The 25,755-nt window shown below is 34.6% G+C and overlaps 2 protein-coding genes across 5 annotated transcripts; both read left to right on the top strand.

Annotated features, from left to right (window-relative positions):
• Window positions 1-467: 467 nt before the first annotated feature.
• LOC11441484 (pleiotropic drug resistance protein 1) lies at window positions 468-12,669 on the top strand. Of its 3 annotated transcripts, XM_003625315.4 has the most exons (24): window positions 468-944; window positions 1,052-1,172; window positions 1,291-1,379; window positions 1,474-1,558; window positions 1,687-1,846; window positions 2,232-2,308; window positions 2,416-2,469; window positions 2,566-2,656; window positions 2,733-3,034; window positions 3,140-3,421; window positions 3,661-3,977; window positions 4,294-4,454; window positions 4,562-4,665; window positions 4,871-5,027; window positions 5,111-5,236; window positions 5,621-5,778; window positions 9,953-10,285; window positions 10,365-10,655; window positions 10,762-10,845; window positions 10,961-11,094; window positions 11,165-11,392; window positions 11,471-11,642; window positions 11,748-12,002; window positions 12,190-12,669. In XM_003625315.4, exons 1-24 carry the CDS (start codon window positions 646-648, stop codon window positions 12,454-12,456), a joined length of 4,347 nt encoding a protein of 1,448 aa, XP_003625363.2. In that variant the 5' UTR covers window positions 468-645; the 3' UTR covers window positions 12,457-12,669. The 3 variants fall into 3 exon arrangements, with proteins under 3 accessions (XP_003625363.2, XP_024625543.1, XP_039683656.1); XM_024769775.2 differs by lacking the exon at window positions 3,661-3,977 and having other exon boundaries at window positions 4,566-4,665; XM_039827722.1 differs by lacking the exon at window positions 468-944 and having other exon boundaries at window positions 1,143-1,172; window positions 1,326-1,379.
• Window positions 12,670-14,898: 2,229 nt separating this feature from the next.
• LOC120575719 (pleiotropic drug resistance protein 1) lies at window positions 14,899-25,268 on the top strand. 2 transcript variants are annotated; one of them, XM_024769774.2, is made up of 24 exons: window positions 14,900-15,520; window positions 15,620-15,740; window positions 15,851-15,939; window positions 16,031-16,115; window positions 16,232-16,391; window positions 16,798-16,874; window positions 16,960-17,013; window positions 17,110-17,200; window positions 17,284-17,585; window positions 17,691-17,972; window positions 18,228-18,544; window positions 21,111-21,271; window positions 21,369-21,472; window positions 21,673-21,829; window positions 21,913-21,972; window positions 22,082-22,251; window positions 22,463-22,795; window positions 22,945-23,235; window positions 23,343-23,426; window positions 23,564-23,697; window positions 23,766-23,993; window positions 24,065-24,236; window positions 24,446-24,700; window positions 24,935-25,268. In XM_024769774.2, exons 1-24 carry the CDS (start codon window positions 15,210-15,212, stop codon window positions 25,199-25,201), a joined length of 4,305 nt encoding a protein of 1,434 aa, XP_024625542.1. In that variant the 5' UTR covers window positions 14,900-15,209; the 3' UTR covers window positions 25,202-25,268. The 2 variants fall into 2 exon arrangements, with proteins under 2 accessions (XP_024625544.1, XP_024625542.1); XM_024769776.2 differs by lacking the exons at window positions 24,446-24,700; window positions 24,935-25,268 and having other exon boundaries at window positions 14,899-15,520; window positions 24,065-24,300.
• The last annotated feature ends 487 nt before the right edge of the window (window positions 25,269-25,755 follow it).

Genomic DNA, 25,755 nt, shown 5'->3' on the forward strand with positions numbered 1-25,755 from the left:
CTTTGTACCAAGTAAACAAAAAGGACTATTGGACTAACACAAGCAGAACCTAAGAAAGTCAACTTAAGTGGTTCCATATTTTGTTTAGTATTTTAAGCTTCTCAAGACATAATCAATGATGTCAGTTAGGTAATTAGACCATTGTTTTTCCTAAAATTGATACTCCCTTCGTCCCAGTTTAACTGAGTTAGTTGACTATTTTACACAGATAAAGAAAAGTGTATAAATGAAAGAGAGAACAATCGTTTTGAGTGCATTTGTCAAGTATTTGTGTATTCTTCTTTATCATAAATGTAAAGTAGAATATATTGAATTTGGAGTGGTGAAAATAGTATTAATTAGAGTTATAATTGAAAAAGGGTAATTAATATTGTATTGAAAAGTGAAATGGTTAAATATTTTTGAGACAATATTTTTTACAAATGGCTCAGTTATTATAATGTTACCTACAGGAACAAAAAACATATGAACATCAGCTATGTCACTCCAACATGTAAAAAAGGAAAAGGGTCATTTTTGACTGCAGAAAACAACACCAACAGAAATAAACTGAAGCAACTTTAGCAAATAGCTGATGATTTTTAATACCATTTTCTCCAAATTTGTTGTTAGTTACTAGGACCAATTGGATTTTGACTAGTGGTAATGATGGGGGGTGGAGGTAGTTCATCAATTTGGAGGAACAGTGATGCTGCTCAGATTTTTTCAAATTCTTTTCACCAAGAAGATGATGAAGAAGCTCTTAAATGGGCTGCAATTCAGAAACTTCCTACTTTTGAACGTTTGAGGAAAGGTTTGCTTACTTCACTTCAAGGGGAAGCCACCGAGGTTGATGTTGAGAAGCTTGGGTTGCAAGTAAGAAAAGATTTGCTTGAAAGACTTGTTAGACTTGCTGAAGAGGACAATGAGAAGTTTCTGCTCAAACTTAAGGATCGCATGGACAGGTTCAAATTCAATTTTATTTTGTTCCTCAGGGGATGTTAAAAGAGTGCTTTTAAAATACACTAATTTCTTTGCTTATCATTCTTTTCTTGTTCATTGATGATATCAGAGTTGGAATTGATCTTCCTACCATAGAGGTTCGATTCGAGCATTTGAATATCGAAGCAGAAGCTCATGTAGGAAGCATATCTTTGCCTACCTTCACTAACTTCATGGTTAATATAGTAGAGGTAAAGTACTAAAATTTGAAAATAGTACTAACTTGCTATGTGATTTTTTTTATATTGAAGGGGATTCTAACTAAACATTTTGGTTTCTGTTTTTTTTACATTTTAATTAACTTTAAAGAGTCTATTGAACTCTCTTCATGTACTTCCAAGTAGAAAGCAACGTCTAAATATTCTCAAGGATGTTAGTGGAATAATAAAGCCTTCAAGGTATCAATACATTTACTGTTCCATTCATTGATTTCTCTAGGCACCTTTTGAACAAATATAACTAATTTCAATTTGCTTTTTTTTTTTCCTTCAGAATGACGTTGCTTTTGGGCCCTCCAAGTTCTGGAAAAACGACACTCCTTTTGGCTTTGGCCGGAAAACTTGATCCAAAATTGAAGGTTAGAACATTAAAACGAAGATGAACACACCTCTCTCTTATCTATGTTTTCTATTTTATCTATAGTTTCCAATCTAACTAGATCTATAGCTAAAATACTAATAATGTGTGACTTGACTTCATGATCAGTTTTCTGGAAGGGTGACTTATAATGGTCATGAGATGAGTGAATTTGTCCCCCAAAGAACTGCTGCTTATGTGGATCAAAATGATCTTCACATTGGAGAATTGACTGTTAGAGAAACATTGGCCTTCTCGGCAAGAGTCCAAGGAGTTGGACCTCAATATGGTTGGTCTACAAGATTTCTTTATACTTATATTCATTATTGAATACACAAGCTGAAGTATTAAGGCTTTCTTTCAATAAACAGCTTAATTAATCGCTTATATAATAAATGTTTAATATTGTAAAAAATAATCTTAGCATGTAATCGATTATGTATAAGCTATTTCAGTAACAAAAGATAGAGTCAAACTGTTTTCATATAAGCTGTTTTCAAAAGCTATCCTGACGACCTTATGGAAATAAGCTGAAAGCAACTTATGGACATGTCATAAACTGTTTCCATGAACTCTACCAAACAGTCTCACAAGTAATTATTCCAGTAGATAAGTTCAAACAAGCCCTAAATTAGAAAGTTTTGACCACGTGTAATATTGTTGACATTCTGCAGACTTGCTAGCAGAATTGTCCAGAAGAGAAAAAGATGCAAATATCAAGCCTGATCCAGATATTGATGTGTACATGAAAGTAATATAAAATTTCTTTTCAACTCAGTGGATCATTTATTTATTTTCCATACAGATATATATTACTGATATTAAAGTGGCTGTCATTATGATTCATAATGCTCACAGGTTGTAGCAATTGAAGGCCAGAAGGAAAATTTGATAACAGATTATGTCCTAAGGGTAAAGTAATTTATACTTTCATATCTAATCTCACCATAACTACATTTTAATATTATGTTTTGAAGTCTCTCTTGTTTCTTTGCTATACATTTGTAGGTTTTGGGACTAGAGATATGTGCTGATACTGTTGTGGGAAATGCAATGATAAGAGGTATCTCTGGCGGACAAAAGAAACGCCTTACAACAGGTAAAACAAATCTGATTTAAATCTAACACGCGTTGTGATTAATTACGTCAATAAACTGATTATTAGGAATCTATAGGGGAGATGTTGGTTGGACCAACTAAAGCTTTATTCATGGATGAAATATCTACTGGTTTGGATAGCTCAACAACTTTTCAAATTGTGAATTCAATGAAGCAATATGTCCACATTCTCAAAGGAACCGCGGTGATCTCACTCCTGCAGCCGCCACCAGAAACTTACAATCTATTCGACGACATTATTCTACTCTCTGATAGTCACATTATATACCAAGGTCCTCGGGAACACGTGCTTGAATTTTTCAAATCAATTGGTTTTAAATGTCCAAATAGGAAAGGAGTGGCAGATTTTTTGCAAGAAGTGAGTGTCATTGTGTCTTCTCTCATTTTTATATAAACAAAGTTTCATTTATCTATAATATACGATAGCAATTTAAATTTTTCTATGGAAATTATTATGTTATAGGTGACATCAAGGAAAGATCAAGAGCAGTACTGGCAACACAAAGATCAACAATATAGATTTGTCACAGCTGAAGAGTTTTCTGAGGCATTTCAATCATTTCATGTTTGCAGAAGACTTGGTGATGAACTTGGTACTGAATTTGACAAGTCTAAGAGCCACCCAGCCGCTTTGACAACAAAGAAATATGGAGTTGGAAAATTTGAACTGTTAAAAGCTTGTTCATCAAGAGAATATTTACTTATGAAGCGCAATTCATTTGTCTACATCTTCCAGCTTTGCCAAGTAAGTTTGGAAATGAGAAATTTCCATTTTTAACATTATGTTCTGACCTCAAATCTGTTGTATTGTTTTATTTATTTAAAATATATACAGCAAGCTTGTTCATCAAGAGAATATCGACTGTGGGAATTGTGTATGCCCTCTATCCCCAAGTCATGCGGGGCATTTTTGGTGTATGGATCACATTAAATATCATATAATACTACTAAAATCCATCATTGATGACTTCCTTCTCATTTTAGCTTGCTGTAATGGCAATGATAGCCATGACCGTCTTCCTCCGAACAGAAATGCGCAAAGATTCTGTGGCGCATGGAGGTATATATGTAGGTGCGTTGTTCTTTGGCGTCGTTGTGATCATGTTTATTGGAATGGCTGAACTTTCCATGGTAGTTTCAAGGCTTCCTATTTTCTACAAGCAAAGGGGGTGCCTTTTTTTCCCTCCATGGGCATATTCTCTTCCTTCGTGGATCCTAAAAATCCCCTTGACTTGTTTGGAAGTGGCTGTTTGGGTATTTCTCACTTACTATGTCATTGGTTTTGATCCATATATTGGAAGGTAAGGGTCATATGTGTTTATAAGTCCCAGTGTACTTGTGATTTGTGCCGAGTATGGATAAACAGTTTAATTAAGCACTTAAAGCATAAGCGCTAATGTATAAGCTATTTCTACAATAAGATTAAATAAATAGAAGTCAAATTGTTTTCGTAAGCTCTTCTAAAGAGTCTCTTGTATGTGTTTATGTCAGTAGATAAACTCAAATAAGCCAATACAATCAAGCCCTTGATATATTATTTTTCCCTTGTATCATTGTCTATTCTTATCTTACTAAACAAATAATGATATGCATTTGTCTATATACTTCCTAATGCAGATTTTTCAGACAATACCTTATTCTTGTACTAGTACACCAGATGGCTGCTGCATTGTTCAGATTCGTTGCAGCAGTTGGGAGGGACATGACAGTGGCTCTAACATTTGTATCATTTGCAATTGCCATCCTTTTTTCAATGAGTGGTTTTGTTCTATCAAAAGGTACTATAATAATTACGGATACAAAACAAAAAAAACAATCACAGTGTTTGTCTCACTATGTTCTATACTAAGATTTCTCTCTTTTCTTTGCTTTATGCTGCTCATAGACAGTATAAAAAAATGGTGGATTTGGGGATTTTGGATATCACCTTTGATGTATGGACAAAATGCCATGGTAATTAATGAGTTCCTTGGGAATAAATGGAAACATGTAAGTCTTTTACTATTTCATATTCATATGTTCATTTTCTCTGACTTCCTTATCATATAAATCATCTTGTGTACCACCAAGGTCTGGTGCAAGTGCTTGGTTCGTTGTGTGTGTGAGTGTTGTAAACTCCAGAGTACCGAATTTAATTCTTACTCATCAAAAAATATAAATAGTCTGATGATTTTGATATGATTTCTTATGAAAGGTTCTTCCTAACTCAACCGAATCACTAGGAGTTGAAGTTTTGAAATCTCGCAGTTTCTTTACTGAGACATATTGGTATTGGATATGTGTTGGTGCTTTGATTGGATATACATTACTTTTCAACTTTGGATATATCCTTGCTCTCACTTTCTTGAATCGTGAGTATCTTCACCTTAGATGTATGATAAAACAGATGAGACTACAGTTCGTGTACTGATAATCTTCAAAATTGATCATGTAGCACTTGGGAAGCATCAAACTGTTATTCCAGATGAATCTCAAAGCAATGAGCAAATTGGTGGTAGCCGGAAAAGAACTAATGTATTGAAATTCATAAAGGAAAGTTTTTCAAAGCTCTCAAACAAAGGTACTTTCATCTCATAACTACCGACAATGTAGTAAGGTCTACTCTTTGTACCAAAATATAAGCAAAAAAGACCAACTTTTATGCTATTATTGTGTTGTTTCAAAAAATTAATCTTTTCCAAAGTAAAATTAAATGCAAATTGTATTCAATTTGTTCTCCTTTCTATTTTCTCGATAATGTGAATTTCTTAACATGAAGTATTGAACATAACAACACACCACAAACTTTGATGGTATTGAATGATTTTCGGTCTTATACGGTTTTTTGTTGTCCAGTCCTTCATTTTTTAGCAGATCAAATCAAACGCACCCTAAGAGTCTAGATGAGTAATTTTTTATTTTCAATTCACATAACATTATGGATAACATTGGAGCTACTTCACAGTGAAAAAAGGAGAAAGTAGAAGTGGAAGCATCTCTCCTAGTAGACAAGAAATAATTGCTGCGGAAACAAATCATAGTAGGAAAAAGGGAATGGTTCTTCCTTTTGAACCACATTCTATAACCTTTGATGAAGTTACATATTCTATAGACATGCCGCAGGTAATCTAGAAACCAATTGAATAAAAAGTTAAATTTCGATACACTGTCAATGTAAAAAGCAAATCACACTCAATTACATGAGTAACTTTAGGAATAGTTATTGTTAACAATATAGCTACAAAATAAAGAAAGAATGCAAAATAAATAAAGAGAGAATGGGAACAACAATGGAGGCAAGGGTTTCATAGAATAGCATTAACTTGACATTACAAAAGGTTACAGGAGAATATATATATAAATCCTAATGGGCTGCTAACTTAAGAGAATATATATAAAAAACAATGGGCTCTGTTATCATGGTTTTTGGGTGCCAAGCCATTAATTGGACTTGAACCTTTTGACCGTTGATATCTCTCTTTTTTCTTGGGAAGGGCAAAATTGAGAAAAAACCCTTAGATTCTAAGTTCGGGGGTCGTTTTCGCTACGGGAAGGTGTTAGGCACCCGGAGCGATTATGGTATTCCATAAGAACCGTTCTCCTAAGCTTATTTCTACGCTTTATTTTTATTGCCTACTTTATTGAAAGAAGTTTTATTTGAGTGAAGAATGGAGGTGAGAAGAAGTAGAATTTTATTTTATTTCGGCTTGGAGGGGTTAAAGTCCCTTGCCTACGTACCGTTTTACGGGATCAAAACCGGCGTAGTTCTTGCTAAAAAGACTTGTTGTTTTTTTGTTTTAATTGTTTGATTTTAAATTTTGAAAATGATTTTGAAGAAGGGGATTGAGAGGCTTCATGAGCATTAGAGTATGAAAAAGTGAGGGTTTGTTTAGTGATTTTGCAAAAAGGTCTAAATGATTAGACTTATTTGAGAATTTTATTAAGAAAATAAAAGGTGAAAAGTTGTTGGAGTTTTGACTCCATTTTTATGAAAAATATTTGAAGCGAGTTTGTTTGCATATTTTTTGGAAAAAAGTTGAATTTTCTCTAAGTGTTTAAACCTAAGCATTCATCTAACCGTGCAATCCTAGGCATACATCTACACACGCAATCCTAGGCATACATCTAGGGTGAGTGTGTGCGTGCCGGTGCGCCATAGTGTCCATAGTCCATATTACAAGAATTGCCTAAATACATTCTATGGCCTCTTTGCCAAGCTACAAACCAATGATAACAAATTACATCACCGAATGAATTAAAACTTGCAAAAATAAAGGCTAAGCTAAAAAAAGTGGTGGAGATAGTGAAATGCTATGAAATGTATGGCACATGAAATGAAATGGTTAGTAATCATAAAGCACAAAATAGTAGGAAATAAACAACAAGAAATTGCATAAGAATGGCAAAAAGGAAGTAATAAAGTGGTAAAAACCTAAGAAAATTTGATATGATACCTAAATGTGCTTGTGACCCATAATTCTCACATTATGGCAATTTTGAAAGAGATTTTGTTTCAAATCATGATGTGAAATTAATAGAGACACATGCAAGCAAAGTATCACACCAAATTCATAGAGGAATTTGACACTTTATTCCTTAAGACAAACACTTGTTGCTTGCAAAACAAGAAATTTACAAAATCATATCCAAAAACAGCAAAAAAGGGCACATGACCAGAGGCATATTCATCACAAGATTGGGTATCATTTATTCATGTCACATATCAAAGTGTCAAGAATAAAAACATAACCAAAATAATACCAAAAATGTAAAAACACATGGAAATTAATTCATGCCATTTTACCATTTTTTTTACATGCAAAACACCATAGAAATACCAAAAATATATCAAGAAACAACTAGGATTTTTAGGAATTTTTGTAAAAAAATGTGAGCAAGCAACAGGTTCAGATAGCAAGGAAAACAGTGCAAATAGCAAAAAAAACAAAAACGTAGAAAGAAACTTAAGCCCAACCCAAAACCCACTGGGCCTGGATCATCCAAAGGCCTCAGGGGCGTTAGATTGATCCAGACCTAGATCTGACGGTTCAAAGCAAGCAGCGCATGGTAACACAGATCAAGCACACGGAAGCAGAGCATCACAGCCATTCAAACGTAAAAACCCTAGATCCTACGGTCCAGGATGAAAACAAAATGAACCGGACCGGTTCAGGCGTCTATATAAGCATATGGACACCGGTCCAGTTCATTTCTTCCATCTCCCTCTCTCTCTAAACTTCTCTCTTCTCTCGCCTCTCTCTAAAAACTCACCGCCGGTGAGGATGAAGCTACGGCGGAGACCTTGAAGGTCCGCCGGAAACTTCATCTTCTCCGGCGAGCCTATGAACTCTCCGGTGACCTAACTTTCCAGAATTCAAAGATTTTCACATCAAACGATTCGTCCTTTAACCCTAAACACGAATCCAGCAAAGATTTTCTCAAACACAGCTTGAAACGACGTAGATCTGAAAATCTTCGTACGGTTTTGAAACTAATTTTTTGATCTTTTTTGAAAGAAAACGTTTATACCTTTAAGGATCTACATCGTTTCGTCGTTCATCACTTCTCTGGTGCTTGTTCTTGCTTTCAAAACTTGGATCCTTATGGATCTAGGTTTTGGTGTTTACGGTTATGACTTTATCTTTGTGATTCTGGAAAATTTAGATCTGTTTGTTCGTTTTCATGCAGGTTTAACCGTGATTATAACTTTTTAAAGAGAAAAATGAGTTTTACCTGAGTTTTGGTTGAAACTTTTGATAGAGAAAATCTTCGGAAAACTTGAATGTTCTTTGACGAATCTTTGATTTTCTCTGGACCGAAAATAAATCGGTTTACCGGTTCTGTTTCTTCATCTTCTCCGATTCCTTCTCTACTTCTCTCTCTGTGATTACGTGCTTGAGCTTGCTTCTTGCTTCTTAGATCCGCGTGAGAGAATTCCTGTGATCAGTGCTTGAGCTTGCTTCAATGTGAGCTCGCACTTAGAATTGCAGGAGAATCTTCAATCCAGTGATGAAGATTCACACGAATCTCTGAGGATTGATGTGAAATTCGTTGATTTCTGATGAACTTTTGAGTTTCTGGAAACGGTTAGGGTTTTGTGTTCTTGGTGTTCTTGAGGAATTCTGGGGAAATTTTCTGTTTTGATTCAATTGCTGAGAGAGAAAAATTGGATTTGTGTTTATGAGTTGGCGTGTGATTAATGGATCTCCGAATTATGTGGCACTGTGAACAGTATTTATAGCTGATGTGTGAGTGATTGGACCATTAGAAAGCTGACATGTGGCATTGGACTGAAAAAGGGGCGCTGCCCTGTAATTTGACTTGAAGGACCTGTTTGCAAATTTGAAAAATATATGGACTGGACTGAAAAATGAAAGTAAGGACTGAAATGAAATTAAAAACTGTTTGGACAAAAAATGCAATTTTGGGACCTCAATTGAGGGACCAAAATGCAATTAAAAATAAGATTGAATAAAAACGTAATTTGACCAAACGTAAAGCGAAACAAAAAATAAAATTGACAAAACGGACTAAAACGAACCAATGGCTTAAATGAGGTACTTCAAAGTAACCTCTCTATGCCGAAAATTTTGTGTGAAATGACCAAAATGCCCCTAGGGCTAAAAATGACCTAAACAGATTCAAATTGACTTGACACTGACTCAGATGCAAGTTTGAAATGAATTTAACAAGGTTTACTGATGAAATGTTAAAAAAAAAAAATCAATCTGAAAAGACTCAGAGACAGTCACAAGGATGAAAATGGGTCCCACTGCAGGAAATGACCAAAATACCCTTCTGTACGACTTTTTGCAAATTTTGAAATAAACTGTAGAAAAATCAGTGTAATGATTGAGAGACACTTTTGAATGACTTACAAGACAAGTAAAGACATTTCGAAAGGTTTTATGCAAGAAAAACATAGGTAAAATGGTGATTGAAAATACTGCGAGGCAGAGACAATTTGAACTGTGCAGTTGAAATTTGATAATTGACAAAGTTTGAAATGAAATTGGGCCCAGTATTTTTAGGTCCAAAAACAGGGTATAACAGGCTCCTAACTTAGTAATATAAAAGTCCAAAGACTTAAGCTCAATACTTTATTATCTAACAGTTATAATTAAAGTTAAATATTTCTAATGGTCTGACAGTTATAATTGATTGATAGTAAAAAATGTTTCAAACGAATTATGTTTAGGAATTGAATCCCAAAATAAATTGGAAAAAATTATCATATTGAACTTTCAAACCACTGTTGTGAAGTAGATATTATCAAATACTTGGACTGGATTTGCAGGAAATGAAAAACCGAGGCGTTCTTGAAGATAAGTTAGTTCTTTTAAAGGGTGTAAGTGGAGCTTTCAGACCAGGTGTTCTCACGGCTCTGATGGGCATCACTGGTGCTGGAAAAACAACTCTAATGGATGTGCTTTCTGGTAGAAAAACCGGTGGATATATTGGTGGGAACATCACAATTTCCGGCTATCCAAAAAAGCAAGAAACCTTTGCAAGAATTTCTGGATACTGTGAGCAAACTGATATCCATTCTCCTTATGTTACTGTCTATGAATCTTTGCTCTATCCAACATGGCTCCGGTTGTCCCCAGACATCAATGCTGAAACCAGAAAGGTTAGTACTTTAATCACTTGAGATTTTACCATTCATTGGAATTATTATGTTTAAGTTTGAAAATGACTTATACTTGAAGATGTTCGTTGAGGAAGTCATGGAACTTGTGGAACTGAAACCACTGCGAAATGCATTAGTAGGACTTCCTGGTGTTTGCGGTCTCTCAATGGAGCAGCGCAAAAGGCTGACTGTTGCAGTTGAGTTGGTTGCTAATCCTTCAATAATATTCATGGATGAACCAACTTCTGGGCTAGATGCAAGGGCTGCAGCAGTTGTGATGAGAACAGTTAGAAACACAGTAGATACAGGAAGAACAGTTGTTTGTACAATCCACCAGCCTAGCATTGATATATTTGAATCTTTTGATGAGGTGAAAAATAAAAAGTTGAAAACTCAAAGAAATTAAAAAAAAAATTGTCTGTTCTCTTCCATTACAATATATCAAGTTTCTAATTTTTTCTCATAATAAAATGCAGCTTTTGCTACTTAAGCAAGGAGGGCAAGAGATATATGTGGGCCCACTTGGACATAATTCTTCCAATTTAATCAATCACTTTGAGGTAGGTAGAATATATATGTATATAGACAATGATAAGTATGGAATTGATTTCAATTTTATGCTTCAAATTATTATCTTCTTGTTAACATTTCAAAATGTACACACTTGTCTTGAAGGGAATCCAAGGTGTTAGAAAGATCAAAGACGGTTATAATCCAGCAACATGGATGTTGGAAGTCACAACTTCATCTAAAGAAAGGGAATTGGGGATTGATTTTGCAGAGTTGTACAAAAATTCAGAGTTATACAGGTATTTTCACTGGTACCCACAATCTAATCAAACTATAGAAATGGAAAATAATCTACTATAATTGTTTCAGGATAAACAAAGCACTTGTCAAAGAATTGAGTGCTCCAGCACCTTGTTCAAAAGATCTCTATTTTCCTTCACAGTACTCGAGATCCTTTTTTACACAATGTATGGCTTGCTTATGGAAACAACATTGGTCTTATTGGCGCAATCCTGAATATAATGCCATAAGATTTCTGTACTCAACCGCCGTGGCTGTTTTGCTTGGAAGCATGTTTTGGGACCTTGGCTCCAAAATGTAAATTCAAATTGGAAAACTAGAATTTTTTACGGCTTCAAACTCTTGAATTTGTAAAATTTCATTTCATTATTGCAGTGAAAAGGAGCAAGATCTTTTTAATGCCATGGGGTCCATGTATTCTGCTGTTATCCTAATTGGCGTCATGAATTGTAATTCAGTGCAGCCGGTGGTTGTTGTTGAAAGAACGGTCTTTTATAGAGAAAGAGCAGCCGGAATGTATTCTACTTTTCCATATGCGTTTGGGCAGGCAAGTATCCTTACCAATTTATAAAATATATCTTCTGGTACCAAGATTAATGACTTTAATATCGTAAGAACATAACAAAAAACAGTTAATTATCTTGCATTGCAGGTTTTGATAGAGCTCCCATATGTTTTTGTACAAGCTGTGGTCTATGGCATTATAGTGTATGCGATGATTGGTTTGGAGTGGTCTGTGGTTAAATTTTCGTATTTCCTATTCTTCATGTATTTCACCTTCCTCTACTACACCTACTATGGGATGATGTCGGTGGCCTTGACCCCAAACAATCACATATCCATTATAGTTTCCTCAGCATTCTACTCAATATGGAATCTCTTCTCAGGATTCATAGTCCCAAGACCAGTAAGTTTTTACTTCCTCAAATTCTTAGTGCATTTTAATTTCATATTTTTTATTTTTAAGGTTTCAGTTCAATAGTAAGAGTCTGACTTTGTAACCTCAAAGGATAGTCAGAGATGGTTGTAAAATAGTAATTAGTGTCATTTTAATTAATAATAGTCTGATTTTTCTTGGTGAGTTTGGTTAACAGAGTATTCCAGTGTGGTGGAGGTGGTACAGTTGGGCAAATCCAATAGCGTGGAGTTTGTATGGATTGGTGGCTTCACAATATGGAGATGTAAAACAAAACATTGAAACCAGTGATGGAAGACAAACAGTGGAAGAATTTTTGAGAAATTACTTTGGTTTCAAGCATGATTTTCTAGGAGTGGTTGCTCTTGTCAATGTTGCATTTCCAATAGCATTTGCTTTGGTGTTTGCCATAGCAATCAAGATGTTTAATTTCCAAAGGCGTTAAGAACATTCGGATTTTTCTTTTTGTATAGGAGTTCCATCTAAAGAAGAAAATATCCCACAACCATTATTATATTTTCTTTATTACTAATTAAATATTGTATCATAGCTCGAGATTGGATAGTCTAAGTGACATGTGGTATGGCTTTTATACAGTTACATATGAAATTAGGATCTTTAGTTTGGTAAAAATATGGTATGCTGCATATTTTCACAAGGGCTTTGTTATCATGTCTGCCTGTTGATCTCGTTAATAACATTTTCCCTTACAATTATACTGCATGAGAGTAGAATTGGATTGTGTGTGTGAGAGAGCGCACTTAAATGATCACAGAGAAACTTGGAGTTTGATGTTTGATTCTTAATTCTCGTAATAATGAATGAAGCCATAAAATTTCTGCAGTATAGCATGTTCTAAACTCCTAATCTCTGCTTTAACACTTGACCTTGCAACCAATGTCTGATACTTTTAAACCTTGGTAAGAATCATCAAGTAGGCCTTATGGTCAAATTTTACAGAAATGAAATAGGTACACCAAAGAGAACAAACCAACAACAAAAAACAAATGCAAGAGAACAGACAAACCAAAAGGTTAGTATACAAACCCTTGTTTGGATTTGTCACACTCTTACTTAGCAGATGTTGTTCCCCCTAATGCGGTCAGCACGTCTCTACTTTTCTAAAACTTTGAGAAAACATGAGAAAATCAGGAAAATACATGAGAAATCAGCAATGCTACAAATCTGTGTAATTTTTTTATTCTAAAATTCGAACAAATGAAACAAAATTTCATATTTTAAAATCTAAACAATACTAGTGGTATAGAAAGAAAAGAAGAAAACAACTTGAAAACAAAATAATAGAGTAAATGTGTACTAGCTTCTTGCTTATATGTTCAAAATTTGTTAAATGATATGAATTAGATGTGGATTTGATGAAAAATGAAGGACTGTAGGTTTTGGGGTTATTTTTTCATGTTTAAATTATATGGGTTTAAACCACACAAATGGATTGTCCTGATTCTATAATCCGAAACATGACAGATTATAGAATTCAAAAAAGGTAATTTTGTTTAAAACAGAATTTTAAATCCGTAAATTTTATTATAAATATTAAATAATTGATTCTTCTTATGCTTGCAGGGAGGTGTGACAGTCCTATTTTAGTTACACTTTTCCGGTAAAAAAAGAAGGATAACACCAAAGTTTATCTACCAAAATCCATTAGGATTAGGGCCTTACCTATATTTCATTTCATTTCATTTTTCCATTTGTGCATCAACTTGAAAGTTATACACTTAAAATGGTGAGGCAGCGAAACTTTCTAAGACACCGTTATAGCGAGATGGCAAGGCAGCAAAACAACGTGACGGTGAGACAGAGAAAGTAATGAAAAATGCTAACAAGTGTTCTAAAATATTCTTTAAAGAGAAGAGAAAAAAAAAACTTATGTCTAGAAAAATAATGTAATTATCAATTAAGGTACTTGTTAGCATCAGCATCAATCTTGCTACCTGTTCCATAGATACGACATGACTTTACCCCATGGCGGCAAGATATTGAAATCTCAGTAATAGAGAAAGATATACAATGATTTGAAAGAACCATACTGAAAATAGGATATACAATGATTTGTTGAATGAAACCATTTTTCGCTTGAAATAAGGGTCATGCTAACCAGTATTCTTGTCTCCGGCACACTGGTTAAGGAAGTCAAAAAATTAAGTTTTGAGTTGAAAATTGGACTTTTTAAACTTTTCAATGCATATACTACTATATTTGATTCCTTAACCGGTGCCTCTGGGACACTTGTTAGCATTTTCTTTAAAATAAATAGACTATTGTATTGGTCTTTGTACCAAATAAAAAAAATTAAAAAAAAGAACACTGGATTAACACAAGCAGCATCTAAGAAAGTCAACTTAATTGATTATGTTTAGTACATTTTAAATTTCCAAGACAAAATCAATGATGTCAGTGCTATGTTACTACTATTATAGTGTTACAGTACTATGATGATTCATTATTTATTTGAGGTTGTTGGAAGTTAAAAAGTTAATACAAATATGTAGAGTTGGCATGTCCGTGCCAACCTTTCCTCAAACTGTATGGAACATAAACATATTAACATTAGCTATGTCACTCCAACATGGAAAAATAGAAAAGGGTCATTTTGACTGCAGAAAACAACACCAACAGAAATAAACTGAAGCAACTTTAGCAAATAGCTAAAGATTTTTAATACCATTTTCTCCAAATTTGTTGTTAGTTATTACGACCAATTGGATTTTGACTAGTGCGGAGGTAGTTTATCAATAAACTGATAGTATTATATTATTATAGTATTATATCATTACGATGGTTCATTATTTATTTGAGGCTGCTTTACCTTAAAGGATGTCAAAAGGAAAATAATAGTAATATGTGCAATGTATATCTAGCCGGCATGTTTATGATGGCCACCTTGTCTAAGATTATATGGAATTTGAACATATGAACATGAGCTATATGTCCCTCCAACTTTTACGGCATTGAAAATCCAATGCATCCATGTTACTCTCTCTCTCTCTCAATATATATACATACACACACACATCACCATTGTTTATTTTTGTTTCACGTTCATTCAAACTCCAAAGACTACACAAAGCAACACCATAATGAAATTAAGTTAGCAAGTAGCCAGTGATTTTTTTAATATCCTTTTCTCCAAATTTGTTGTTAGTAACTCGGACTAATTGTATTTGTTGAGGTGGGATGGAGGGTGGAGGTAGTTTCAGGATTGGCAATTCATCAATTTGGAGGAACAGTGATGCTGCTGAGATCTTTTCAAATTCTTTTCACCAAGAAGATGATGAAGAATCTCTTAAATGGGCTGCAATTCAGAAGCTTCCTACTTTTGAACGTTTGAGGAAAGGTTTGCTTACTTCACTTCAAGGGGAAGCCACCGAGGTTGATGTTGAGAAGCTTGGGTTGCAAGAAAGAAAAGATTTACTTGAAAGACTTGTTAGACTTGCTGAAGAGGACAATGAGAAGTTTCTGCTCAAACTTAAGGATCGAATGGATAGGTTCGAATTCAAAAAAAAAATTGTTTCTCTTGTGATTTTAAAAGAGTTGTGCTGATTTCTATGCTTATCATTCTTTTCTTGTTCATTGGATGAAATCAGAGTTGGAATTGATCTTCCTACGATAGAGGTTCGATTTGAGCGTTTGAATATCAATGCAGAAGCTCGTGTAGGAAGCAGATCTTTGCCTACCTTCACTAACTTCATGGTTAATATAGTAGAGGTAAAGTACTAAAATTTGAAAATAATACTAACTTGCTATGTGATTTTTTATATTGAAGGGGATTCTAACTAAACATTTTGGTTTATTTCTTTTACATTTTAATTTTAAAGGGCATGTTGAACTCTCTTCATGTACTTCCAAGTAGAAAACAACATCTAAATATTCTCAAGGATGTTAGTGGAATAATAAAGCCATCAAGGTATCATTAGAAATACATTTCTATTCACTGATTTCTCTAGGGACTTTTGAACCAATATAATTTAATTCAATTTTCTCTCTTTTTTCTTCAGAATGACATTGCTTTTGGGCCCTCCAAGTTCTGGAAAAACGACGCTCCTGTTGGCTTTAGCTGGAAAACTTGATCAGAAATTGAAGGTTAGAAAATTAAAAAGAAGATAAACACACCTCTTATCTATGTTTGCAATTCTATCACAAGTTTCCAATCTTAAATATATAGCTAGATTACTAATATAGTGTGACTTCATGATCAGGTTTCAGGAAAGGTGACTTATAATGGTCATGAGATGAGTGAGTTTGTACCCCAAAGAACTGCTGCTTATGTGGATCAAAATGATCTTCACATTGGAGAAATGACTGTTAGAGAAACCTTGGCCTTCTCAGCTAGAGTCCAAGGAGTTGGACCTCGTTATGGTTAGTCTACAAGATTTCTTTATGCTTATATTCATTATTGAATACACAAGCTAAGTATTAAGGCCTTGTTTGGATAACCAGCTTAATTAATCACTTATAACATAAACGTTTATTAATGGAAGGAAAAAAAAAACACTTATCATGTAAGTGCTCATGTATAAGCTATTTCAATAACAAAAGATAGAGAGTCAAACTGTTTTCATATAAGATGTTTTCAAAAGCTATCCTGGCGAGCTTATTGAAATAAGCTGAAAGCAACTTATGGATATGTCATAAGTTGTTTCCATAAACTCTATCAAACAGTCTCACGAGTAATTATTCCAGTAGATAAGTTCAAACAAGCCAGTTCAAACAAGCCCTAAATTAGAAAGTTTTGACCACGTGTAATATTGTTGACATTGTGCAGACTTGCTAGCAGAATTGTCCAGAAGAGAAAAAGATGCAAATATCAAGCCTGATCCAGATATTGATGTGTACATGAAAGTAATATCAAATTTCTTTTGTACTCAGTGGATCACTACATTACTGATAATAAAGTGGCAGTCATTTTGATTCATAATGTTCACAGGCTGTAGCAACTGAAGGCCAGAAGGAAAATTTGATAACAGATTATGTCCTAAGGGTAAAGTAATATTTACTTTCACATCTAATGTCACCATAAATACATTTTAGTATTACGTTTTGAAGTCTCTCTTGTTTCTTTGCTATACATTTGTAGGTTTTGGGACTAGAGATATGTGCTGATACTGTTGTGGGAAATGCAATGATAAGAGCTATCTCTGGCGGACAAAAGAAACGCCTTACAACAGGTAAAACTAATCTGATTTCAATCTTAACATGAATTGTGATTAATTAACTCAATAAATTGATTGTTATGAATCTATAAATGTAGGAGAGATGTTGGTTGGACCGACTAAAGCTTTATTCATGGATGAAATATCTACTGGTTTGGATAGCTCAACAACTTTTCAAATTGTGAATTCAATGAGGCAATATGTTCACATTCTCAAAGGAACCGTGGTGATCTCACTCCTGCAGCCTCCACCAGAGACTTACAATCTTTTTGACGACATTATACTACTCTCTGATAGTCACATTATTTACCAAGGTCCCCGGGAACACGTGCTTGAATTTTTCGAATCAATTGGTTTTAAATGTCCAAATAGGAAAGGAGTGGCAGATTTTTTGCAAGAAGTGTGTGTCATTGTGTCTTCTCTCATTTTTATATAAACAAAGTTTCATTTATTAATATTATATGATAGAAACTTAAGTTTTGCTATGAAAATTATTATGTTATAGGTGACATCAAGGAAAGATCAAGAGCAGTACTGGGAACACAAAGATCGACCATATAGATTTATCACGGCTGAAGAGTTTTCTGAGGCATTTCAAACATTTCATGTCGGCAGAAGACTTGGTGATGAACTTGGTACTGAATTTGACAAGTCTAAGAGCCACCCAGCTGCTTTGACAACAAAGAAATATGGAGTTGGAAAAATTGAACTGTTAAAAGCTTGCTCATCAAGAGAATATTTACTTATGAAGCGTAATTCATTTGTCTACATCTTCAAGCTTTGCCAAGTAAGTTTGGAAATTAGACATTTTCATTTTAACATCATGTTCCAAACGCAAGCCATCACAATTTTGCCTTTAGTTAAAAGGCACATCGTCAGGCTGACTCTCTACATATATGTTATGAAGAACTAGTCAATATTTCCAAAATCTGTTATAATGCTTTTAGTTAATATTTCGTGTGGTGAATAATGAAGAACACGACAGCAATTATGGAACACAATATTCAAATCCATATTACTGATGACTTCCCTCTCGTTTTAGCTTGCTATAATGGCAATGATTGCCATGACCATCTTCCTCCGGACTGAGATGCACAGAGATTCAGTGGCTCATGGAGATATATATGTAGGTGCATTGTTCTATGGCTGTATTGTAATCCTGTTTATTGGAGTGGCTGAACTTTCCATGGTAGTTTCAAGGCTTCCTGTTTTCTACAAGCAAAGGGGATACCTCTTTTTCCCTCCATGGGCATATGCTCTTCCTGCTTGGATCCTTAAAATTCCCTTGACTTTTGTTGAAGTGGCTGTTTGGGTAATCCTCACCTATTACGTCATTGGTTTTGATCCATATATTGGAAGGTATGAGTGATATGTGTTTATAAGTCCTAAGTGTACTTGTGAATTGTGCCAAGTTTGGATAAACATTTTAATTAAGCACTTATAGCATAAGCACTTATGTATAAGCTATTTTCATAATAAAAGTCAAATTGTTTTCATGTAAGTTATCTTTGAGATCTTATAAAGTTTCCATTGGTTTTTATTGAGTGCCTCCATTTCCAAGTTCATGGCTTGTTTCCATTTTCTGTCGGTCAATGCCTCAGATAAAGAGGTAGGTATTGTGGTAGTGTTTAGACTTGTGAGGAAGGCTTTATGGGTGGTTGATAACTGTTCAAAGCATAGGAAGTTGGATAGAGGATAGAGTGTCTTGCTGGTACAGGTTCTGATATCTTTCATTAGGGCAATTGGAAGATATAAATCTTTATAGTGTAGTGGTGGTCTTTCTTTGGATTTTGGTTTCTTATGCTTTATTAGGCTGGATTTTGGTTTCTTATGCTTTATTAGGCTGGATTCTGGTTCCTTATGTAACAATGAGTCACTAGAAAATTTAGAAATTGAATCACTAGAATTTATAGGGTCAAGTGAAGTTACATCGTGTAATGTCGGATCGCAGAGTGACCGGCTTGCTGCCCCGTGATTGACTCACTGGACAAAGAGTCGATCCTCCACTAATTATGGTATCTTGGATATGATTAGATTCAGGAATGAACTTTTTTCTAGTATATACCAAATTCTTTTCATATCTTACATCAACTTCAACATTTCCATCTTTTTCATAATCAACTTTGGTCTCAACATTGTTACCTCTAGTTTCAGCCTCAATTTTGGCCTGAAAGTAAGGTCGGGAAGTAGAAGAAACTCATTTCCTTACTTATAGTCTCCCCCAGAAGATGAGTTTGAACAAAGTAACTTTCTTGTTCATGGAAGGTGACATCTCAACAGACAAAATACTTATGAGATGGTGGATGATAACATATGTAACCTTTTTGAGTGGAGGAATACCCTATAAAGACACACTTTAAGGCTCTAGGATCAAGTTTGCTTCTACCATCACTTTGGATATAGACAAACGACGTACACCCAAATATTTTATGTGTGAAATTATTAGAGGTGGGCATATAAGGATATAATGACGATAAAACTTCCATGAGTTTTGGAGTCAAGGGCATTAGAAAGTAAACGACTTATGAGATAAGATGCAGTTAAAACCGTCTCCCCCCAAAATTTCTTGGGAACCTTACTTTGGAATGACATTACTCGAGTTTGATCTCACAAATGGCCATTTTTCCTCCGAGTAACCTCATTTTGTTAAGGGGGGTGGTACAGGAAGACTCGTGAATAATAATACCCTCTTTTGACAAAAAGAATAACTTGTGATTCAAGTAATCTTTGGTATTATCAAACCTAACTCTCTCAATACTCACTCCAAAATGATTTTTTACAATTGAGAAGAAATGTAGAAACGCAGAGGTAACTTCAGACTTTTGTTTTAGTAAGTAGACCCAAGTAACTTAAGTACATCAATCATTGTTCCGAACCATCGACTATCCAATATATTTGAAACATTAAAGGGACCCCACACACAGTATGAATTAAATAAAACGGAGAAGTGCTAATTTTATTACTTATTGGAAAAGAGAGTTGTTGTTGGAGCTAAGGAAATTCTGGTTTTGAAAATAATAAAGACCATTCCATTCTCTAGCATTTCCAACCGTCCTCCCCGAATCCTTGTCCTGGAAAACATAGGCATTGTTGTAGAAAACAACATTACATGATAGCTCTTTGTGAGTTTTTGTGCGGAAATTAGGCTAGTGGGCAGTTTTAGAATATGAAAGACGTTTTGTAGGATTATAGATGGGCTTATTTGGACATTTCCTTTACCTGCTACAGTTATAAGGGAACCAATTGTTGTGGATGTTTTCTTGTTGATAAGACAATGTGAATAAGTGGAGAAGTGTCATGTGGTTAGTGGCTCTTGAATCTAGTATCCAATATTGCTTATATGGTTTATCTGAAGCATTCAATCCAACAAAACCAAGTGGAAGTGGAGAAAGAGATGTACAGAAATGCATGTTGGTTTATCCAATTCCCTAAGAAAATATCTCCCTTTAGTAAATAGGTTCAAATATGCTCGGATTGAAAAGCAAACACAACCTATCAAAAAAAAATTGATGATGATCAGTAGTCAGTACCGACGCGATAAACAGTATTGCACAATGAACAGTCAGGAAACAGTAGTCGCAGATGAACGGTGTTTTCTGATGAACGGTGTTAGCGGTGAATAGTGTTTTTAAGATCTCAAAGAGGCAACAATAAAGGAGGGAAAATAAAAGAATCGGCAATGAAGGCAGAAAAACAAAAGTAACCGCAAAGATGGCGGCTGGGTTTATGCGGAAGCAAGGCCCCTCAAGATCAGGAGCTCTGATATCATGTGAAAACTGAATGTTATATTTCAAAGATAAATAATGTACGACCACTTTTGTTTTTATATAGACTGTTCTAACATAATGGGCATGACTAATGGACCAATTAGAAATTACTAATAATAATAGTAAAACTTCATTGTTTACAACATTTCCTAATGCAGATTTTTCAGACAATACCTTATCCTTGTACTAGTACACCAGATGGCTACTGCATTGTTCAGATTCATTGCAGCAGTTGGGAGGGACATGACAGTGACTCTAACACTTGGATCATTTGCACTTGCCATCCTTTTTTCTATGAGTGGTTTTGTCCTAACAAAAGGTACCGATATGGATCCAAAAAAAATAAACAATCAAAGTGCTTGTTTCATTATGTTCTATGCTAAGAGTTCTCTCTTTTCTTTGCTTTATGCTCACAGGTAGTACAAAAAAATGGTGGATATGGGGATTTTGGATATCACCTTTGATGTATGGACAAAATGCCGTGGTAATTAATGAGTTCCTTGGAAATAAATGGAAACATGTAAGATTTTTTTACTATTTTATATGTTCATTTTCTATGACTTCCTTATCATTTAAATAATTTGATGTATCACTGAGGTCTAGTGCAAGTGGTTGGTGTGCAGCGTGTGTGAGTGTTGTAAGCTCCGGAGTACCGAATTTGATTGTAATCGTCAAAAAATATAAATAGTCAAATGATTTTGATATGTTTTCTTGTGAAAGGTTCTTCCTAACTCAACCGGATCACTAGGAGTTGAAGTTTTGAAATCTCGCAGTTTCTTTACTGAGACATATTGGTATTGGATATGTGTTGGTGCTTTGATTGGATATACATTACTTTTCAACTTTGGATATATCCTTGCTCTCACTTTCTTGAATCGTGAGTATCTTCACCTTAGATGTATAATTAAACCGATGAGACTATAGTTTATGTACTGATATACTACAAAATTGATCATGCAGCACTTGGGAAGCATAAAACTGTTATACGAGAAGATAGCTTTTCACAACACTCAAATAGATGTACTTTCATCTCATAAATAACTACTGAAAATTTAGTAATGTATTGATGAGTAATTTTTTATTTCAATTCACATAACAACTTATGAATAACATTGGAACTACTTCACAGTGCGAAACGGCGAAAGTAGAAGTGGAAGCATCTCTCCAAGTACTTTATCCGATAGGCAAGAAACAGTTGGTGTAGAGACAAACCATAGAAGGAAAAGAGGAATGGTTCTTCCATTTGAACCACATTCAATCACCTTTGATGAAGTTTCATATTCTGTAGACATGCCACAGGTAATCTACAAACCGAATAAAAAAAGAGTTAAGTCTTGATACACTGTTAGTGTTAAAAGTTTTACACTCTCAACACATCACAGCCATGTGTTTGACTTTAGATGTAGTTCTAGTTTAATTCAAACATTTCTAATGATTTGATGGTTATAATTGATCGACAGTGGCACTATTTTGAAGTAAAGTTTATCAAATACTTGAACTGAAATTACAGGAAATGAGAAACCGAGGTGTTATTGAGGATAAGTTAGTTCTTCTGAAGGGTCTTAGTGGAGCTTTCAGACCAGGTGTTCTCACGGCTCTGATGGGTGTGACCGGTGCTGGCAAAACAACTCTGATGGATGTGCTTTCTGGTAGAAAAACTGGTGGATATATTGGTGGGAACATCACAATATCTGGCTATCCAAAGAAGCAAGAAACCTTTGCAAGAATTTCTGGATACTGCGAGCAAACTGATATCCATTCTCCTCATGTTACTGTCTATGAATCTTTACTCTATTCAGCATGGCTCCGATTGTCCCCTGACATCAATGCTGAAACCAGAAAGGTTAGCATCAGAATCACTTGATATGTTTCCATCATATTGCATTCATGTACTTACGTTATTTAGTAATCAATTACAATTCATTGGTTGGGATTATTACATTATCAGAAAACATGAGAATAAAAATGTTTGAAACTGACTAATGCTTGCAGATGTTTATTGAGGAAGTCATGGAACTTGTGGAACTGAAACCGCTACGATATGCATTAGTAGGACTGCCTGGTGTTAGTGGTCTCTCGACAGAGCAGCGCAAAAGGCTAACTGTTGCAGTTGAATTGGTAGCTAATCCTTCAATAATATTCATGGATGAGCCAACTTCTGGGCTAGATGCGAGGGCTGCAGCTATAGTGATGAGAGCAGTTAGGAACACAGTTGACACCGGAAGAACTGTTGTTTGTACCATCCACCAGCCTAGCATTGATATATTTGAATCTTTTGATGAGGTGAAAAACAAAATTTAAAACTCAAGAAATTAAAAAAATAAAAATTGGTTGTTCTATTCCATTGCAATTTACCAAGTCTCTAATATCTTTCTCATAATAAAATGCAGCTTTTGCTACTTAAGCAAGGAGGTCAAGAGATATATGTGGGGCCACTTGGACATAATTCTTCCAATTTAATCAATTACTTTGAGGTAGGTAGAAAATATGTATGTATGTATAGTGTATCTATGCGTGTGTGTAATTAAAGTATGGAATATTGATTTCATTTTTATGTTTCAAATTATTATCTACTTGTTAACGTTTCATAGTGTACACACTTGTCTTGAAGGGAGTACAAGGTGTTAGCAAGATTAAAGACGGTTATAATCCAGCAACATGGATGTTGGAAGTCACAACTTCATCCAAAGAAGTGGAGTTACGGATTGATTATGCAGAGGTGTACAAAAATTCAGAGTTATACAGGTATTTTCACTTGTATGAAATCAAATCAAATTATAGAACTAGAAAATAATCTACTACAACTGTTTCAGGAGAAACAAAGCACTTATCAAAGAACTGAGTGCTCCAGCACCTTGTTCAAAAGATCTCTATTTTCCTTCACGGTACTCGAGATCCTTCTTTACACAATGTATAGCCTGCTTATGGAAACAACATTGGTCTTATTGGCGCAATCCTGAATATAATGCCATAAGATTTCTGTATTCAACTGCGGTGGCTGTTTTGCTTGGAAGCATGTTTTGGAACCTTGGCTCCAAAATGTAAGATCAAATTGTAAAACTAGAAATTTTTTATGGCTTCAAGTTTGTAAAATTTCATTTCATCATTGCAGTGAAAAAGACCAAGATCTTTTTAATGCCATGGGATCCATGTATGCTGCTGTTATCCTAATTGGCGCCATGAATAGTAATTCAGTGCAGCCAGTGGTTGGTGTCGAAAGAACGGTCTTTTATAGAGAAAGAGCAGCCCGAATGTACTCAGCTTTTCCATATGCTTTAGCTCAGGCAAGAATCCAAACCAATTTATAAAATACAGGTTCTGATACCATCATCATAGATGTCTTTAATATCTTAAAGAAAATAACAAAAAATAGTTAATAATTTAATCATTTAGTAATTTCTAAGGTTATTAGGAAGATTTAAAACAACTACTTTTATTTACTTCATTACATGTAAGTAATTCTTCTTTTTATATTTCGTCTTTTGCATTGCAGGTTGTAATAGAGCTCCCATATGTTTTTGTGCAAGCTGTGGTCTATGGCATTGTAGTGTATGTTATGATTGGTTTTGAGTGGACTTTGGTTAAAGTTGTGTGGTGCCTATTCTTCATGTATTTCACCTTCCTCTACTTCACCTTCTATGGTATGATGTCAGTGGCTATGACCCCAAACAATCACATTTCCATTATTGTTTCATCTGCATTCTATTCAGTATGGAATCTTTTCTCAGGATTCGTAGTCCCAAGACCAGTAAGTTTTTGACTTCCTCGAATTCTTTGTGCATTTTAATTTCATCATTTTAGCAGTAAGAGTCTGACTTTGTAAGCTCGAGGGAAAATAGTAATTAATTAGTGTCATTTTAGTTAATAATAGTTTTCTCTTTCACATTTTTTTATTTTAAATTTAATGCATTTTTAAGCATAGCAATAGTAGCATATAACTAATTTATAGGTCATTTTTTCCCTTGGTGGCTTTGGCTAACAGAGTATTCCAGTGTGGTGGAGGTGGTACAGTTGGGCAAATCCAGTGGCATGGAGTTTATACGGATTGGTGACTTCACAATATGGAGATGTAAAACAAAACATTGAAACCAGTGATGGAAGACAAACAGTGGAAGATTTTCTGAGAAATTACTTTGGTTTCAAGCATGATTTTCTAGGAGTGGTTGCTCTTGTCAATATTGCATTTCCAATAGTTTTTGCTTTGGTCTTTGCCATAGCAATCAAGATGTTTAATTTCCAAAGGCGTTGAGAACATTCAATTTTTACATTTTGTATCCCACAACCATTATTGTATTTTCTTTATTTACCAAATAAATAGTGTCATAGCTCGAGATTAGATAGTGCGAGTGATATGTGGTACCGCTGTTATACGGTTACATATGTTATTTATCCTTATGAGATTAGGATCTTTAGTTTGTTAAAAATATGCTATGCTCGTGTATATTTTCACAAGGTCTTTGTTAGCATGTTTGTCCGATGATCTTGAGCTGACATGAGACAATTATGCTTTTGTTGATAACATTTTCCCTTACAAAGAATATGTTTAATTCCATATGTTTACAGCGTCAGTGTAGAACTGGACTGTGTGTGTGTGTGTGTGTGAGAGAGAGAGAGAGAGAGTACTTGAATCATCACAAAGAACTCTTGGAGTTTGATGTTTTCCCCTTAATTCTCACAATAATGACTGAAGCCTTAGAATTTCTGCAGCATAAGCATGTTCTGAACTCTTACTCTACTTCAACAATTGACCTTGCAACAAAAAATTAATAACACTTGCTTAATTCACACAATGTGGATTCTCTT

This window comes from Medicago truncatula, chromosome 7, assembly GCF_003473485.1.
Source record: "Medicago truncatula cultivar Jemalong A17 chromosome 7, MtrunA17r5.0-ANR, whole genome shotgun sequence".
Taxonomy (NCBI): Eukaryota; Viridiplantae; Streptophyta; class Magnoliopsida; order Fabales; family Fabaceae; genus Medicago; species Medicago truncatula.

Bases quoted from the DNA above. Each gene is read 5' to 3' on its own strand.
- LOC11441484 (XM_003625315.4), top strand. From the start codon at position 646: ATGATGGGGGGTGGAGGTAGTTCATCAATTTGGAGGAACAGTGATGCT. The intron at 3,035-3,139 runs GTGAGTGTCATT...ATTATGTTATAG, and splicing joins TGGCAGATTTTTTGCAAGAA to GTGACATCAAGGAAAGATCA. The intron at 4,666-4,870 runs GTAAGTCTTTTA...TTCTTATGAAAG, and splicing joins TTGGGAATAAATGGAAACAT to GTTCTTCCTAACTCAACCGA.
- LOC120575719 (XM_024769774.2), top strand. From the start codon at position 15,210: ATGGAGGGTGGAGGTAGTTTCAGGATTGGCAATTCATCAATTTGGAGG. The intron at 18,545-21,110 runs GTATGAGTGATA...TTCCTAATGCAG, and splicing joins TTTGATCCATATATTGGAAG to ATTTTTCAGACAATACCTTA. The intron at 23,427-23,563 runs GTAGGTAGAAAA...CTTGTCTTGAAG, and splicing joins ATTTAATCAATTACTTTGAG to GGAGTACAAGGTGTTAGCAA.